The sequence below is a fragment of the Vombatus ursinus genome, unplaced genomic scaffold (genome assembly GCF_900497805.2).
Source record: "Vombatus ursinus unplaced genomic scaffold, bare-nosed wombat genome assembly UNPS02010304.1, whole genome shotgun sequence".
NCBI lineage: Eukaryota > Metazoa > Chordata > Mammalia > Diprotodontia > Vombatidae > Vombatus > Vombatus ursinus.
The window spans coordinates 5,164,250-5,182,446 of NW_020950082.1; the positions used below are offsets into that span (position 1 = coordinate 5,164,250).

Here is an 18,197-nt window from a genome sequence, read left to right on the forward strand (position 1 = left end):
TGTGTGTGTGTGTGTGTGTGTGTGTGTGTGTGTGTGTGTGTGTGTGTTTGTGTTTAAACACATGGTCAGTTTAAGTTTTTTATACTTTCTTCCTCTGAAAGCAAAAACACAGATACTGTATTTCTGTCATACAAATGGCAATAAGAGGGTAGAGCCATATACTTAAGCATAGGTAATGTATTTATGTGATGTCTCTGAAAATCCAGCTATGGCTTGGGACCAGTGGGTGGATTTTAATCAATTTTCAACCTTGAGAAAAATTGCCCTTAAAATATTACTGATCATGTGTGGCTTTGTTACCCAATCCTGTCCCTTCCCATATATGCCTACCCCAAATGTGCAGGTACTTTGAAGAACCCCCACCAGTCACTGGATTCGGAGCTAAACAATGCATTATAAGCTTATGTAATAGAAAAATAAAGGGGACATTTAATACCGTTTGATATGCATGGTTAGTAAGCACCTGTAGATTAGTCTTAAGGGGAAATTATTGATGTACTTTGGGAGGAGAAAAAGAAAGGGAGAGATGTTGGAGGGGGAGGGAAAATGACATTGTAAAAAAAAATTTCTCTGAAAATGTTCTTTTGCATTTGGAACGGTACATCTAGTAGAAATGTTGACACAGAGACCACTTCATGCCACAAATGGCTTTTAAAATGTAAACATTTTAATGTGCCTCAAGATGTGCCCATACTTGTTATTTGGATTGTAATTGAAAACTCACTTGCTAGGTCAAGGTTTACATGAAAAGTCAGTGAATAGAATTCTTGTGGAAGATGTAAACATCCAGGAGGCCATGATTCTGAAAATTGCATTGCGTCTTTAAAGTACCCCATCAGCCAGGCATTGATCCTCACAGGGAAGGTCTCCTGCCTTGGTTCAAACCTGTTGGAAAACTAGGGCTAATGGTTAATGACTATTAACCATTCCTGATTGATGGACAGGTCAGGAGCCAAGGTAGGGGGATGATAACTGGCCTTGTTTCTGATTTTTTTTTTTTCATTCTGGATCTCTTCTTTCACAAAGTTGTTCTCTCCCACCTTGCTTATCTACCCTCGTGGTATAGACAAGTAGACAGCTGCTGGCAAAAAGTCATAACTGGTATGTCACCAGTTTATCTTAACTCTGCCATAAGAGTGAACTTGAAGACAGCTGCCAAGTATCTCGGGTAGCTGTGTGACCACCGAGGACAGGACACGCTGTCAGCCAGACACTTTGATTATTGCGAGGTAATGAACTCATCATACTGCAGAGAGCCATTTTTGTACTCAGGAAGTTTTGTAGGCCTTTGTTCAAACCCAGGCGCTGACACGTACCACCTGTGTGATCTGGGGCATGTCCCTTCATCTCTCTGATCCTCAAGATTCACATCTGGAAATGAGGTTAGACTAAAAGATATTTCAAATCCCATTTTTAGCTCTGTGTGTTTTCCTGTCAGTGTAGTTTAATGATGGAGGGAAAAGTATACCAGTAATAAGCAGTGGGGGAGAGGGGAGGAATGGTATCTTCACCCACTCCTTTGCTCCCCATTTTCTTATGGTGGTGGTATTGACATGGGAGGTTACTCCTTTACCCTGTGACTACTTACAGTTTAGTATATTTAACCTCATCAATGCATTTTCTTTTGACTCCAGTATTATGAGTTTTCCTCCCTGGCAAGGAAATTGCAGTGTGCAGGGTGATAATCCCACCACCCCAGATCAGAGGGAGGAGGAGGAATGAAAGGACAAGTTGTATTGCCTTCAAACTGCAGTATGCTCAGTGGTGGTGTGAGGTAATTTTATTCCCTTTTGTTGTTAGTACTTTAAACCATCTGGTACATGTTGTAAGGCAAGTGATTAACAAGTCTAAAGCTACGAGTCCATTTGAAAATTGCAGTTTCCATTTGTATCAAAGCCAGCCTCAGCTCCATGAAGTCTGTGTATTCCAGCAAAAATTCATTCCTTCGTATTCTCAATTAGGCAGCATCAACCTGGCTGGTGGGGGAGTGGGAAGAGAGGTGTGTTAATTGAGCTGCTATCTTGCTCTTCTGTGGTGTTTTTAGACTTGCATTAGAAAAGGCCTTAAACCCATAAGGGAACCGTCATAGGTGCGTTTTTGTAGTGTGAATATTTAAATGGATGTTTCAGATGCAGCCTATTTTTGCACCTGATTCCCTGTGGATACCAGCAGTCCAGCATATAAAATATCAAACTATTGTTAATAACCCATGACCGCAAGGCAAGGGGTAGATAATAGCAGAGTCCTGTTTATGAAGAGACAATCACAATCTATATATGCCCATAGAATGCTTTGTTTTAAATGAATTCTTTTCAATAGGATATAGGTCTTAATAATGAAAGCCTAGGGAAGGGAAATAAGTACCATTACTTTATAGTGTTTCTGCATCCACTTAAGCCAACAAAAAACACTCTTCATAACTTAACATGTCACAAATGGCCCATGGTTAATGACATACAGGTATTTTTCATGCTTGTGAAACAAACAGCAAAACACCACAGCTTAATATCTTCCCATTGTACACACCATTCACAGTACATTTATAGCCCAAATAATATTGCACTGGACTTTTGTTTCATTGTTTCTCCGTAAAAAAAACAAACTACATTTTGCAAATAGTCATCACTTCTCAAAATTAACAGGTAAACAATTTGGTCAACTTGCACCAAGACAAAGGTGTGATAAATGTCATAGAGTAAGTAGCTCATTATAACATGAAACCCCAAAGTGAAATATTGTGTGCTGCAAACTTTTATAACAATAGAAAAATTAGTAGGAATTCCTTGATTAATAAAGTAGAAAGACTGAAAAACAAAATCTGAAAATGACCTCCTTTACTATAAGACTGCCTCTATTGTGTGTGTATCATACACTGTGGAAAAAAAGCCATTATTACATTTAAAAATGCAGTCTACTGATCAAAATAATAAAAAGTTTTTTTCCTTTTTTTTTTTTTTAAGAAAAAGAAATAGCACTTGCACGTGGGATCACATTTCTCATTGGGAGGGGGCAGGTACATTTGTACTGCTTTTTAAGGTGCAATCTTGGAGGAAAGGAAATGTCATTTGGCACTCTAAGAACAATATTTTAATACTGGCACAAGCTAAAAAAAAAACAAAACCCAAAACAGCACACCAAGAGAAGGGCCCACAGAATGCCACACAGGACAGGAGGTGGTGGAGTTCTGTTACCACTAGGATGGGGAGTCAACAGCTGAAAAGACTAGATTAAAAACAGTTTTGCTGGGACAGACAAGAGTTGCTGCAAAACCACTCGTTTTAATTTTACTAGGCTTCGTTAATACAGGAGAAAGTAACTTCAGACGTCCTCTAGAAAAGCAGCAAATGCTGGAACAAGAAACGTGGGTGTCCAGCCATCAGTACACGTGAGATTCTTTGTGACTTAAAACACAAGCTCGAGAAGCAGAGGTGGTAGCGCTCCGGATCACCTCCATCCACCTAGATGGGGAAAACAAAAGATTATATTCAAGAAATTTTTTTTAATCAACCCACACAGTCTTAACTATGCTGATGATTTCTGTGAGCAAGTGTCGGTATTGAAGAATAGAAAAGACTGTAGAGGTAATCTACTTTAACCTAGAAGCAAATGTGCTTGACTCAAGATCAGTCACTATATCTGGTGTTAGGAGATGAAGATTCAAGTCACCAACCTTCATCCAAAGGTATCAGTTCCTTTATCTATAAGAGAAATTGGACTAAAGTGTAGGACCTGTAGCTAGAAGGTTCTTAAGAGACCTAGTCTGACCTCTAAGGTCTCTTTCCAGCTCAAAGTCTTTAAGTATGTGTTTTGTTTTGTCTTTTAACCATATCCGGCTACAGTTCAGTAGTTTAAAACCCTGTATTTGCCTCTTATTCAATAATACATCACAAGCTACATGTCACTTCGATAAAGAAGTGATAAGAAGCTGATATTTTAAACTGAATTCAAATAAACTACCTTTTAGTTTTTAATAGCTTCTAGCCATCTGACACTGAAAATCTATGTTTAAGTGAGGAAATCCCAAACTCTTCCTCAGCCTTCATCCTGTTTTTGCCTTTCTTTGTAGACTGATTCATCCTTCTACAAGTAGAAGTGCTAAAAGGAGTTGTCATTCTGGAATTAGTTACTGAAGGAGAAATAAAGGGAACTTTGGGACAAATTTACATCATGGAGTTTGTAATAAGGGAGAGCAAAATCTGATATAGTCTGTTTTGGGGAGGTCAGTTCAAGGAAAGTATATGTATTTTGCAGGTGAATTTTACTCCAAAGGATTGTGACATTTTCAAAATGAAATTCTGAAGAGATGTGATTTTGAATGAAAAAAGGGAAAATTGCCTGAAGAGACCACTCTGTGTACTCTGTTCCAAACACACCAACTGGGATCATAAAGAAATGCATAAGAGATGAAAACAAGGGCATAAAACAGAATGAGAAGGAGTATGTTTGTGTAACAATTGTATCTGGAAACTCCAAAGTGAAGCTGGCAGTCAAGTCGAAGAAAAAAAGGCAAAAGACAGACCAAATAAATGACCATTCACTGCTCAAGGCAGTGAAAATTCACAGCGCAAAGACTGAATCTCTCAGCTCCCATCTTGATTTTCTCTTCCAAGGAAAATAAGTTGAAAACAAAGATAATGGAAGGGATAGATGAAACCTCATGTTCTTGGAGCCAAAAGAGGCTAATCCCATCCTGAAATGTGATTACCAAGCCATTCTCGGTGACCTCTGAAAGATCTTGGAAAACAGCAGAGGTAGCAAAAAATAATGGCTTGATTTTTTTTTATTTTTTATTTTATTTTTTATTAAGGCAATTGGGCTTAAGTGACTTGCCCAGGGTCACACAGCTAGTAAGTGTCAAGTGTTTGGTCTGAGGATGGATTTGAACTCGGGTCCTCCTGACTCCAGGGCCAGTGCTTTATCCACTGTGCCATGATGGCTTGATTTTCCACAAACAACTGGTATATGGAAACCAAAGGCCAGTAAACTTGAATTGGGGCAAAATTCTAAAACAAATGAAAAGGAGGGTGGTTTGTGAGCACCTCAAAAGGGAAGCATAATTTCATAGAACACACGTTCAACTAACTTCATTTCAGTTTCTGCCAGCATGACACAGATACATGCTTTTATGCAAAACATCTCATGCATTCATTTAGATGCTGCTATAACTTAAGAGGATTCAGAACTGACAATGACCATTGCAACGAATGATTCTAAGTGAATGAATGACCACTTGGGAGGGAAGTCTCCCATAGAGTGTATTAGAGTGTTTTGTCCTTGGCCTTGTACTGTTCAGTATTTTTATAAGTGATTTGGATGAATCCCTAAAAGGTGCATGTGTCAGATTTGCAGATATCAAACAGAGAATGCTAATCAGTCTAGATTTCACAAGATCGAACTAGATACGTACAAATAGTATGCTTCTGACAGTGACAATATAAAACTTCACATTTATCATCCTATTTAGTTTCATTAGATTAACTATTAAAGCTTAAAAGGCTATCCTGCATTATGTAATGTTTAAAAATCATTTTCACATGGCAGTTCTGAAGTACTATAAGGTTGATGAGAATGGCAAGATTACCGACTTCGAGGAGAGTGCCCTTCTGATGAATGTGGTGCTGGGGTCTTTATGGCTAGCCATTTTAACAGACATTATTGTGGCAAGTGTTGTCTAACTTACTGCTTCAACAAGCCAGAAGACAAGTAAATGTATATGTGTTAATAAAAAATAGTCAACTAAAAAAAAAAATCATCTTCACAAACAATATCTGGGGGGCTTAGTGGACAACTATCTCAGTTGTTGAGCATGCCGTCCAGAACAAGAAACATGATGGTCCTAATGTGCTGTCATCAGACCACGTTCTGGGTGGTGCATTTTAGGAAGAAAAAATGCTGGTTCTTTCTTTTTCATGGATCTAGGGATCCTCCAAAGGTTCCTTTTGGAGGAATATCTCTATTAGCATTCACCAAATTATATTGAGTGTATCATCTGTAAACCTAAATTCCAAGTGCAAGATTAGACTTCACATACTGGACTGTCACCTAGAGTTTTAGTTTTTTTTTTTTTTTAAACCTTAATTTAGATCAAAGACTTTTCCTATGCTATCAGCAACATTTATATGACACATATATTTATAATGTATGTACTTAAGGCATATATTTCCTTTCACTAGCCATTCAACTTGAGTATTCAAATTTATTTCATATCCTTTGCTTATGAAAACTATTTATGAACAGGTGATCTCTGCTTTCCCTCCCCCATCAATTATCTTTTCTCAGATAGCTTGGGCTGCCTCTAGTTTTCTGGTTATAGTTCACTCTGACAGGAGGAAGAAGGTGATTTTTGTTTTCTTTGCATCAGACCATCATTAGCAAGTGTTCCCCCCCCCCCCCCCTCATTTCCATTCACACAGTTAACTTTGTTTGGCACAAGGAACTACTGCTGGAACTAGATTCCCAGGGAGGCAGAAGGAAAAGAAATGAGAAAGGGAAATTCAACCCTCAGTACCTAGATGAAAGATGGCCCCCCATTCAAATACAGTTTCTTGGCTGCGGTGAGTGTTTAGGTGAAATTAGAATTACTAAAACAATTAGTATCCTACACTAACCTCACCCACATAGAGTTTGTTTTTGCTTCATGCTTGGAAACATCACTTGCTTTCTATAACATGACTTCTCCCACAATGTACCAAATGAAGCATTGATGCCATTACTCACTTAGAGGATTCTTCTTTTGGCTGCTCTAAATGGAACTAAAGTGTGGTCTAGCATTAGACTGATGATTAGATGGGACTGTTCCCATCTGTATCACATGAAGTAATTATTACATGTGAAATGTAGCGCACAGAGCCATGATGAAGACATTCGGTAGGGGTAAGTTATTGTAGCCAAAAGAAGCTCTTAACTCCATCATTGCAGGGAAAGTCTGGCACTTAACAAACAAGGTGCACTCTGCTCAGGTAAGAGGTAAAACAAACAGACAAAAAATCCTACCTTTCAAATGTATATTCGCTTTCAGCCCTGAAGTAATAGACGTGGGACTTGAAGTGTAGTTTGAACACATAGTCTTTGTGAATGTTCTCTGATTCCGAGGGAATGGTGAGTGAATATCCTAATAAAGGCAGACTGGCTAAGGGATGATTATCCTAGAAATAATGAGAACAGGTTTTGAAAGTAGAGGTCAGCTCAACCAGCATCTTGTAAATTGTCTCTAGAGCCTTAGTAACAGAGTTTTCTGATCAGCGCTGGTTAATCCATGGAACCCTTTGATAACTATTCTCTAAGACCCTATTAAGTTGGGGATAACATCTGCAGCTATGTAATTCTGGCCAACTGGTCTACCTGCTCCTACGTACCCACAAAGAGTTTCTGACAATCAGGAGTAATTAAATCATTACTCTTTTCTCCTCCAAGGTGGATAACTATTGCCCCATATCAACTAACTCTCTTCTAAAATGAACAAACCCCACACCAAAGTGGCAGATGCCATTCTCCCTTGGAAAACTTGACCTGTGCACTAACTTCAGATACTGTCCAGAAACTTACATTGAGGAGATAGAACCAGTTTGATCTTTCTTGGTTGCCCCCAGCCCTCTTCCTCTTCTATGACTACGCTTAACAGGAAAATGAGTCTTGGACTAGGGCAAACTGGTGTCCTAGCTGGGCCACGTTTGGGGATGTGCTGCACTTCACGGATGGACATTGGGCCGTGACTTTGGATGGCAGTTTGTGTGTGTTTAAACCTGGACAAAAGTATCCCTTAGACTAGAGTCAGCAAACATGGCCCACAACACACCGCAGTACAGGCCAAACTAGATTAAAATGGAATTGGAAAATATTTAAAATAAAAAATTCAATGCAGCATAGACAATGCTACATTCTAAAGCTAAGTCAATATGCATTCTGCTTCAGTTTAACATCACTGTTAGACCACCTTTGATGTAAACTTTAAATTGATGTCATCTGTATCTAAGTATTTTTTTTATAAGTGAAACCTGATTTTTTTTTTCACCCTTGGGACCTAGCTGAGTGAAGAATAAAAATCACATTTAAGGTGTGCAAAGCACTTTATAAATATTTCATTCTTTTATCCTTACAATAACCCTGGGAGGTAGGTGTTATTATTACCCCCATTTCACAGATGAAGAAACTATGACAGATTAAGTGACTTGTCCAGGGTCATACAGTCCTTAAGTGTCAGAGGCTTGATTTGAGCTCAAATCTTCCTGACTCCAGGCCCAGTCCCCTACCTACTGTATCATCTAGCTGCCTAAGAAAGGCCCCAGGTTATTCTATAAAATTCTATGACATAAATTTCCTATTACCTGGCCCTAAATTAGCCCCACATTTCCTCCCTGAGTGTCTTCCGGGGAGAACACCTAAGTGGAATCCATGTTCAAAAGCTTCATTCTAACAGCAAAAATGTTGCCTTACCTTTCTAATGGAAGTGAAAATGCCAAGCTGAGCCATTTACATGCCTCAGAGGCCTTCTCCTGAGTAACATCCCAAGATTGATAGCATAGGCATTAAGTGCTGTGTGCTCAGTCACTGATCCTGTCACTGGGCCTTGGACATCAAATGTGCTTTCAATGGTGCTGTCTTAGAACAAAACTTGGGAGCCTAAATGTTAACCTGAGGCTTTCTCAGTTGGTGATGTCGCTTGTATTAAACTGGCCTAACGCCAAACTACGTTATGGTACAGAGGGACAAGGGGAGAGAAGCACTGTCTGGGAATACAATCTAGGAGTCTGCATATGCTTGCCTAGGACCATGCCTGTCTGCCTCTGGACCAAAGGAGAGCCAGTTTCCACCCATCTGAAATAACCAGTACTGCGCTCCACAGTATGAGAGACCCCACTTTGTATCTTAGTCCCTCACTGTGTGCACAGGTACATAGAATATCTTGGAGAATGGGTTACTGCCTGTCCTTGGTGGGGAAAAAAGCAAACACACCCCCAGAGGGTCACTGCTCCATTAATTCAAAATATAACTCCCGTAGTTACTATTCCCATTGTCATAGTTTGACTTCATTGTGCTTTTTAAATTAGCTGTTAGAAGCATCTACATTTTGTCTCATTTACAAATCTTTATGCACAGCCCTGATTTACTGGTGTGAGTTAATTCACCATTTTTCCAACAAGGCTTCCTGGAATGCTAGCTTCAAGATTCAGTGTGGAAGCCATATTTAGAGGGAAAAAGCCATGAGGCAAGTTTTCTCAAGTCTGTGAGAGCTGCACAAAGTAGCTCATGACCAGGTCTATGGAAGGTTGGACTGAATTCTGTCCCATGACTACAGGCATAGATGTTCAGACCCCATAACTCCCAGATCTCTGTGCACTTTCTTGATTTGATCCCATTGTAGAAATAAGCTTTTCAAGCCACACAAGGTATTTACCTGGTGTGATTTGTAGAAGAACAGGCAGAAGTTGGTAAATACCACCCAGAGCTTCTGCCATCCATTGCTGTTTTTAAATTTCCTCAACAGGTTCCCAGATAACTGATTCTGAAATGGAGAAGAACAAGAAGGTGTGAGCATACATATATTCTCTCACACACACACACTCACACACACACACACACAGAGAAAATTGAGAACTCCTGTCTAGAAAGAAGCAAAACCCCATGTGAAAGGAAATTTCATAGCGCTCTCTCCCCCCCAGTTTTCAGTTACAAAGGCACAACACCTCCACAAAGGGCCCACCAGCCTTTCCTGATGATATGTATTTCTAGAAAAATTAATTTTCCTCTAAATGAAGACTGCCTATAACGTAAGGGAAAAAAAAAATGATCTGCTGTTGTTCTTTAAATGCAGAAATCCTTGTGGTATTAGATAAGCTTAGTATGATTAATTCTTCTTCAATCATCCCTCAACAAGCTTGGAACTTTTTCTTCAAGCCCACCGTAAGCATTTTGCATTTCTCATTAAGGGACTGGGCAGTAGGAGCTGATGGCCCAGTCGTAAGTAAAGGTTAAACAGCTATTTACTGCCATCTAGTGTACTGCAGCAAGAGCAAAGCCATTTACTGTGGCTGTGCCCAGAGGACAGCCGAGCTGCCTGTTGCTCCTAAACTTTGCTAGGGGCTTCCCAGTTCTGGATAGGAATGGGGAAAAAGAAGGGAGGATAAAGACACTGCTCATTTGGTAAAGAATAAAAGAGATCCTGCCCTTGCTTTTTAAAGTTACTGGAGATGAGGGTTTGAAGTTTCCTTCCTTTCCCCCTGGAAAATCTCAGAGCAGTAGAGATTAAGCTCCTGCCCTCCTTTACAAGGGAGGGCACCTTCCTAAGGCCTCTTTGTTTAGGTGCCTAGTTTTCTTGTTTTCAGACAAAGAAAGTGCTCCTGAGGAATGGTCATTTCAGTGTGGGAGACTACCCCTCTGGCCCAAGGGCAAAGATTTGTGGGTTTATTTTGGGAGCTGCAATGACTATCAGCAAAAATTAAAAACATCCTCCTAAGGTTCAGAGTGGAAGCTACAGGAAGAAAGTTTAAATTCTGCCTAAACCAGGAAATGATCCTCAGCATGGGGTTTCCACACCTGAGAAGAGAGCTAGTCAAACGGGCAGCCTTGGAAAATGGGCTGCCCTTTTGGGTCCTTTGTTCCTGTGCAGGGGCTGATGAAAGCAAATACACATAATTGGCTCTGTGTTTCCCACAATTCGAATTAAGAAGATAGAGTAACACTTTATCATTTTTTACCTAACAATGACACAGCATTGTCCCATGTCACTTACGGGTAACCAGTGTGGTTGAAAAGCAATGGGTATCCCCCATCAAACCCTCCTCCCCAAATTGGCCATGAAAGGATGAAGTAGAAAATACCTGGTAACTTGTTTAAAGAGAATTAAGATGAGGTGGCTCTTTCATGTTACCTAGAAAAAAAGATTTTGATAGATACAGCAGAGAGGAAAGAGCACTGACCCTGGAATTGAGAGGACTAGATTTCAAATACTGCCTCTGATGCTTAACATCAGTTTGATCTGGACAGCCTAACTTCCCCTGGCCTTGGCTTTTTGATCTATAAAATGAAAAAACTGAACTGGGTGGCCTCTGAGATCTAGAACTGGAATTCTTAACTTTTTGTGTGTCATGTAATAATAACAAATGATAGCTATTCTATAGCTCTTTTAAGATTTGCAAAGCATTTAACATGTGTTACCTTGATCCTCACAGCAACTTTGTGAGGTAGCTGCTATTATGATCTCCATTTTACAAACAAGGAAACTGAGGCTGAGAAAGGTTAAGTGACTTGCCCAAAGATCACACAGCTATTAAATATTTGAGGCAACATTCAGACTCAGGTCTCCTGACTTCAAGTCTACTGTGCTCTATCTATTCTTTTGGCATTCTGTTGGAGCCTATGGACCCTCATCAGAATACCATCTTTAAATAAATGCTACATTTCAGTCAGAGATTACTGAAAATAAAGATGTAATTTTTTTCCCCACCCAAATTCATGGACCCCCTGAAATCTTTCCACTGACCCCTTTAGAGTACAGATTAAGAGCTATGATCCTATAGAATTTAAGGTTAAATATCAAATAACAGCATATAGCAGAGACTCACTGTATTACTGAACTATTAGGGGAGGGTCATACGATGGGTTTCACCATTTATAGGTGATTCTTCTGGAAGATGAGGTGCTTTGGGTAATTCAAGAGTAAAGCTACTTTAGTTTAAGAGACAGATACAAGCCTTATATCAAATTCACTTTAAAACAAGCGTGTAATAGGAAGTTCCCATTGTGACGTAACACGAACTAATACAGAATATAACTTAGATTAGCCAGAATGTTCATAGTAGTTAACCAGAAAACCTATAGTTTGTCCATTCACCATCCTAATGGAATGTCTACTGGTCAGTAGACCCAGTGACCTTTTTTTTAGCCATTCTCTTCGACTTTCTCCAGCACTTCATATGATGAAACATTGTTCTTCATTTGCGACGTTTAGTCTTTGTTGGTTTTAGTGACACTGCACTAGGGGACTCCTGGTTTTCTGACGACACATCTGACTCCTTTGCCAGCTAGTTTCTATTTTATCCTCTTGCTTGCAAATGTGTTTGCATGCAAAGACTCAGTGCTTGCCTCTTTTGTTATTCTCTCTGTACAATCTTTCCTTTGGAAGATCATCCACTCTAATGGCTTTTCCCATCTTTATTCCTGACCTCTTTCTAATCAATGATCCTGTATTTTCAATTGCCTACTGGATGGTCCTACCTGAATATCATACCTCACAAGTCTAAAACTGAGCCCATAATCTTCCCCTCAAAACTAGTCTTTCTCTTAATTTCCTTTTCCTAATCATCATTTGATGTCTTTGATTCCTCCCTCCTCCCTTGCTCGCCATATCCAATAAGTCATCAAGTCTTGATCAATCTCTTGCTTCCATCTTTTCCTTTCCATTTCCACTGCCACGACCTATATCAAGGCCACTTTTAATTTGTGACAAGACTAATATATAATATCCTAACTGGTCTCCCTGCTGCTACTCTTTTTCTAATCCATCCTGTACATTACAGTCATATTTAATCCTTAGCTTTCATCATGTCAACTCTACCCTCTTCAAAGATACTCTAATGTCATGAGTCCAAAATCCTTAGTCTGACATCTAAGGTCCACAATAACCTAGGCTCTACCAAACTTTCCAACTTTAAAGACCCTCAATTCTATTGTAACTGTTTTCACTACCCTTCTGAATATGTCTTATGTATTCCCTTTGTTTGTACTATTATTCCATCTGTAATGCCTAGAATAAATACCTTGCATGTTTGTGGATGAAGACAAAGCTACATGAGAAAAATGGGCCTTTCACAGAAAATGTTGCCTGGAATCAAGAGTCGTGAGTATGTAACAAAACAGAAACACTCTAGCAGTCATTTATGAATCCTTTTTTTCAGTACTTCCTGACTGGCTAAGGACATCTTCATCAAGAGATTTCTAAAATGCCTTAGAGCCACTTAAATAATTCATGACCATAATTGTACAAAATCACCTCTACCATCTAGTGAAGGAGAGCTGTGCCCAATAGGACTTGTTATTTAAATGGAATTGGGCTTGAAGCACCACAGGGTGTATCTCAGGATGCCACTTTACTCTGATCAAAGGACCTGTACTAGCTTTAGGACTCATCCCCCTGACCCCATTGGATCTGAGTTCATAAAGATTCCTTCAAATTCTAGCGTCACAAGCCAGCTTCTAGCATTCAAAAACTGCAAAGGTATGAGCAAGTCCCTTCCCCAAAACATTCCCCTTCCTAGAGTTTAGCCAGATAGGTTTTTCAAATTTTGATTCATTTTTAAAAAAGAAGACAACTATCCATTTCCCTTCTCCTCACTATACATAAGCAGACCCTTTTTTCCTTTGTGGTTACCTCACTCATCTGGAAGATTTCACAGAACGGCACTTTGTAGAGGTGTGAAATGGAAATGGTTTGCTGACCACTGATCAACTCAACAATCCATGAAGGACAAACTCGCAAAGGGGTGGAAAATTGTGGAAAGGGGAGGGATGGCAAGAAGGAAGAAAAGACACAGAGACAAGAATAAACCCTAATGCCCACAAGAAAGTCACACCAAGAAAAGGATGAAAATGAAAGGGTGGCTCTCAGGTATAAGGGCATTGCTGCTAAACTGTGGGGAACCAGATCCACTTCTCTTGGGTTAAAGGAACAATAGTTTGTAAACTGCTTTGGCAAACAACTCTGACATAAGAGTGAATAGTGTTTACCTCTAAGGGAGGAAAAATAAAACCACCCACAAGAGTTTTATTAAGCAAACACTTGGGCAAGTTTTTAAGACTGTGGGTGTTAAAACCTAACTGGAAAGACTATGTTCAAATCACCTCTTGAATGGAAATCTACTCATATTTTAGTAGCCACTTTTCCAAGATCAGTGTCACAGCATATGACAAAAAGTCAAGCTTGCCTGCTTCTCTGCAACCCTCAGCGTAGGCCAGGAGTTACAAAAGCAATCAACCTCATCAGATTTTCATTTTAAGACAAAATGGTTTATACATCTTCCAGTTCCTGTATCCATTTGTGCATAAGGGATAAAATGAATTAGGCAAACTGCTCTGTGAGCATCATACATGCTAACTAAAACAATCAAAAGGCATTCTATAGGATAAGTGGTACTCCCTGCCCCCCCAATACACCTTAGATACCACTTTCTAGGTATCTGTTTATATTATATACAACGGGGTTAAATGGAATTAATAAAGTAGTAGAAGTATGCGAAATCTGGGTTCAAGTTGGGCCTCTGACACATAATAGGTGTGTGACCCTGGGCCAGAAATCACCACCTCTCAATGGTCTAAGCAACTGTCTAAGACTATAAATTGCCAGGGGAGGAGCCAACCTGTAATGGTACAGGGAGTTTGCTGACCTGAGAGTTCCCTTTACCAATAAATAAATGATGTTTATTTAACAATAAATAATAATATATAATAAATCATAATAAAAGGGTCCAGTCCCTATGCTTCTGAGGCATTGGGCAATATAACAGTTTTCCTTTTCCCCCTACCAAGACTAGGTCTGGAGATAATTCTACTTCCTTCTAAAGAGTTTGTTAATGCAGGAGTTCCCAGCCTAAGGGCTGAGGATCCCCTGAGGGGGCAATGAAGCCATTCCCAATAGCAATGCTATTTGTGGGTCCTCCGATCCAAATAAGCACAAAGTAGGATGGTTTTGACCACTCTGTTGGCAGAGATAACTGGAGTGGTTTGCCAGTTCCTTCTCTAGTTCATTTTTACAGCTGAGAAAACGGAGGCAAACGGGGTTAAATGAGACTTGCCCAGGGTCACGCAGCAAGTAAGTGTCTGAGGCAGGCATTGAATTCAGGGAGATGAGTCTTCTTGACTCTAGGCCTGGCATTTTATCTACTGTGCCATCTAGTTGCTGTATCATTCTTTAGCTCTAATAAATTACGCAGGGCAATATAGGCAAAACTTTCTTCATAACACTCTCTCATATATGTTTCAATATATTTCAAATGTATGTAGATCATGCTAAAATTAATGAATCCATTTAAAAGCATTGCTGAAAAGTAATTTTCTGTCATGTACTGTCTCTATAAGCAAATATTAGTAGCACAGCTCTCATTTGGGGGTCTGTCAACTGCTGCAATATTAAAAGTAGATCTTCATACTTGGAAAGGGTAAGAACGGTTACCCCGAGGCAGCCTTCTGGTCAAAGGTATCTTACTGTATTGCCTATTGCTGTCATTTTGAGGAAAAATAAGTGGATCTTTAAAAAAAGATTGCACTTTAAAATAAAGTATTGCACTACCATCTCCATATTTAAATGAAGACCATCATGAAAGGCACCAGACGCCTAAAAGAAAGCTTTCTTAGTATTTCAAATGCCTTTCCTCAAATATTTCACTCCTAGTGAGCCAGCAACCCACCCACCCCAACCATTCTTGATTCTGAACACCTGCTGTGAAATTGGTTTAGCCTGTGGCCAAAATTTTAGTTGCACCATTTAAGGAATAAAATGACAGGATACAAATCACATGTAAAGAAAAGGCCATAACGGATTGAATACACAAAGAGACATCTTTAAAAAAAAAAAAGGAAAAGTGATTACTGGTATAGAACGAAGAATTAAGATCAAGAGACAGGTCTGCACCTATCAAGCCCAGCAACGATATCCTTTTGGCTTTTCCCAGGTATGAGGGAATGTATACTAGCTGCTCAGTAATACAAAAATTTCATATGAGATTTTGTTTGGTTGTGGTCAGTTCAGATTCATTCTTCCCCATTCTACCAACCCTAGGGTTTAGATAAAAATAGATGAAGACTCCACAAGTACAGATAATATTGCAATAGCCCATCAGGTCCCAACGGGGAAACTCTAATTTTCCAGGCTTGCCACTATTACTCAAAATGGCAGAGCACAGCTGGACCCCTAATAGTAGTGGTGGGAAATATGTTTCAACTTGGCAAAAAAGCTCAAGATAGGCTGGCCTTAGACCAAAGGAAGTACTGTTTCTGGGAGGTAGTGACTAGTTGGATGGCCAGGGAGATACCTCCACAGCAATGCTAAAGTCGATCATGGAGACGCTAGTATTTCGGTGCCAGCAGACATGAACCATCGTGTTGCCCCGGTGGGGAGACTGTCGCTCGAGGGAGGTGCGGGAGGCACTGAGGTCATCCTCTGATTCTTGGTCTGCTGTGGCATCATCAGGGGACTCTGTGGAATGCAGGTAAAAAAGCATCTCTTCTTGCAAACATACACAATTTTTTCTTGTTATCATTACCAAGACTTCTAAAATAGATTGGAGCTCACTGAGGCTTAGCTCTCTGGAGGTATCTTGTCAACCTACAGTATGATACGCTTCCAAATGTCTGAAACAGTATAAATTGTCATTATCAGAACCAGAAACATTCGATTATTTTCCATGAGTTATCTTTCTTTTTTTGCTTTGAAGGAAACTGACTCCATTTACACCTGGGGCTTGTGGTGCTCCCTCTGGCTTTTGGGTTTTCTTGTTTCCTTCCCCTAGTAGGTGGCAGAGAGGATGGGTTTAAAGTTGGAGGGGGGTTCTTAGAAACCATCTTGTACCACCCCTTCATTTTACAAAGGAGGCAGTCAAGGCCCATAGAGGTTGATGACTTGCTTAGGGGAGCACATACGGGCAATAGGTAGCAGAGTTGGAATTTGAATTCATGTCTTCCGATTCATTGATCCAGTGCTCTTTCTACCCCACTGCCCCATTATATAAGTAGTAAGGTTATAACTAAGCTTATCCCAAAAGAAGAGATGAGAATGCACCATCTCCCCCCCCACCCTTTCTAAACAGAAGTGATGGAGAAGTGAAGAGGTGCCATGTGACCTGCATGTGACCTGAAATACTTCTAAGTGCAGCACAAATCAGCACAGGGATCCTTATGTGCAATTTAGTGGTCTCCATTACTATTTGAGTTGCACACCATTGATATATAGGGAATATGGCATATAATATCAAGCTTGGTTGATGGTTATGTTAGTTTTTCTGAAATTATTCTTTGTTAATAAATAATAGCTCTATTAGGGTTATGTATATGTTGAGAAATTAAGGCAATGTAGAAACAAAAGACAGCAATAAAAAATTCTAAATCATTTTATAGTCTTCTCCCCCTACAAATCCATTCTTCCCCTCTTTACAATTCCAATGAGTTGAGTGTTAGGATACCTGATTTCCCAACATGCATATTAAAGTATATCACAGGCATAAAGGATGGCTAGAAATAGGTTTTTTAAAAAATAGTAATCTTCCTTAATATCACAATTATTTTCCCTTAATTAATCTTGGGTCAGGGGTTGATAGAGAACATTGGGTAAAGTTTGCATCTTACCACCATACTTACTATTTTCAGGTGGACTACTTGCTAGTAATTCAGGGATGGGGCCACTGCTTTTTTCTGCTAGATCAATTGCCATCTGTATGTCCTCAATCCACTTTTCCATCTCAATCCGAGAACTGGAGATAGAAATTTACATTTCATTTTCAGACCCAAAGCAGATGACAGAAAAAACAAACGTTAAGAGGCTACTTCACTGAATTACCTTGCTGCAACAATAATGGACTGATGTTGACCACAAAGTGTAAGACAATGAGGAACACCCCACTCTTCTTCACTTTCTTCTATCTATAAGATACAAGTTTACAGTATACTGTTACTAGACAGAGAAAATTGCTGAGGAAGGACGTAAAGGTCAATTTCTTTCTAAACAATAACTAAATATGTCATTCAAGCCATCCCCTGAATTCAAAAGAGTGCAAATACAGAAGTCTCAGAATATTCTCACGGACATTTGGGCTAGACATTAGTATGGTTTGTGGATTTAAAAACTGTGTTGAATGACTGAGCCCAAAGAGTGAAAGGGTTAATGTCATTTTAGAGGGAAGTTTTTAGTAGAAGACCCCAAGAATCTTTTATCTTTTTTATCAATGACTCAGATGAAGGTATAGATGGCAGGCTTATCAAGTTTGAAGATAATAAGTTAGGAAGAAAAGCTAACATGTTGGATGACTGAGTCAGGAACCAAAAATCTCTCAAATGACTAGAAAAATGGACTGAATCCAGTATGATGGAAATGAGTTGGAGATAAATGCAAAGTCTTGGTTCAGTGATCATTGGGTGAATTGGTCTAGCCATTTTGGAAAGCAAATTGGAACTATGTCACAAAAGTCCCTGAAATATGCATACCTCGCCCTAAA

General features: G+C 39.5%; 1 protein-coding gene across 2 annotated transcripts in view; it reads right to left on the reverse strand.

The window, feature by feature from the left end:
• Positions 1-1,758: 1,758 nt before the first annotated feature.
• Positions 1,759-18,197, reverse strand: part of FARP1 (FERM, ARH/RhoGEF and pleckstrin domain protein 1) — a 331,129-nt gene continuing 314,690 nt past the window's right edge. For both annotated transcript variants that reach the window (XM_027854091.1, XM_027854092.1), the window contains exons 22-27: positions 17,543-17,625; positions 17,344-17,456; positions 16,023-16,186; positions 9,395-9,502; positions 6,994-7,145; positions 1,759-3,458 (exon numbers count right to left, since the gene is read on the reverse strand). In XM_027854091.1, coding sequence (XP_027709892.1) covers positions 3,377-3,458; positions 6,994-7,145; positions 9,395-9,502; positions 16,023-16,186; positions 17,344-17,456; positions 17,543-17,625 — 702 coding nt within the window. In that variant the 3' untranslated portion in view covers positions 1,759-3,376. The remainder of the gene's footprint in view (positions 3,459-6,993; positions 7,146-9,394; positions 9,503-16,022; positions 16,187-17,343; positions 17,457-17,542; positions 17,626-18,197) is intronic.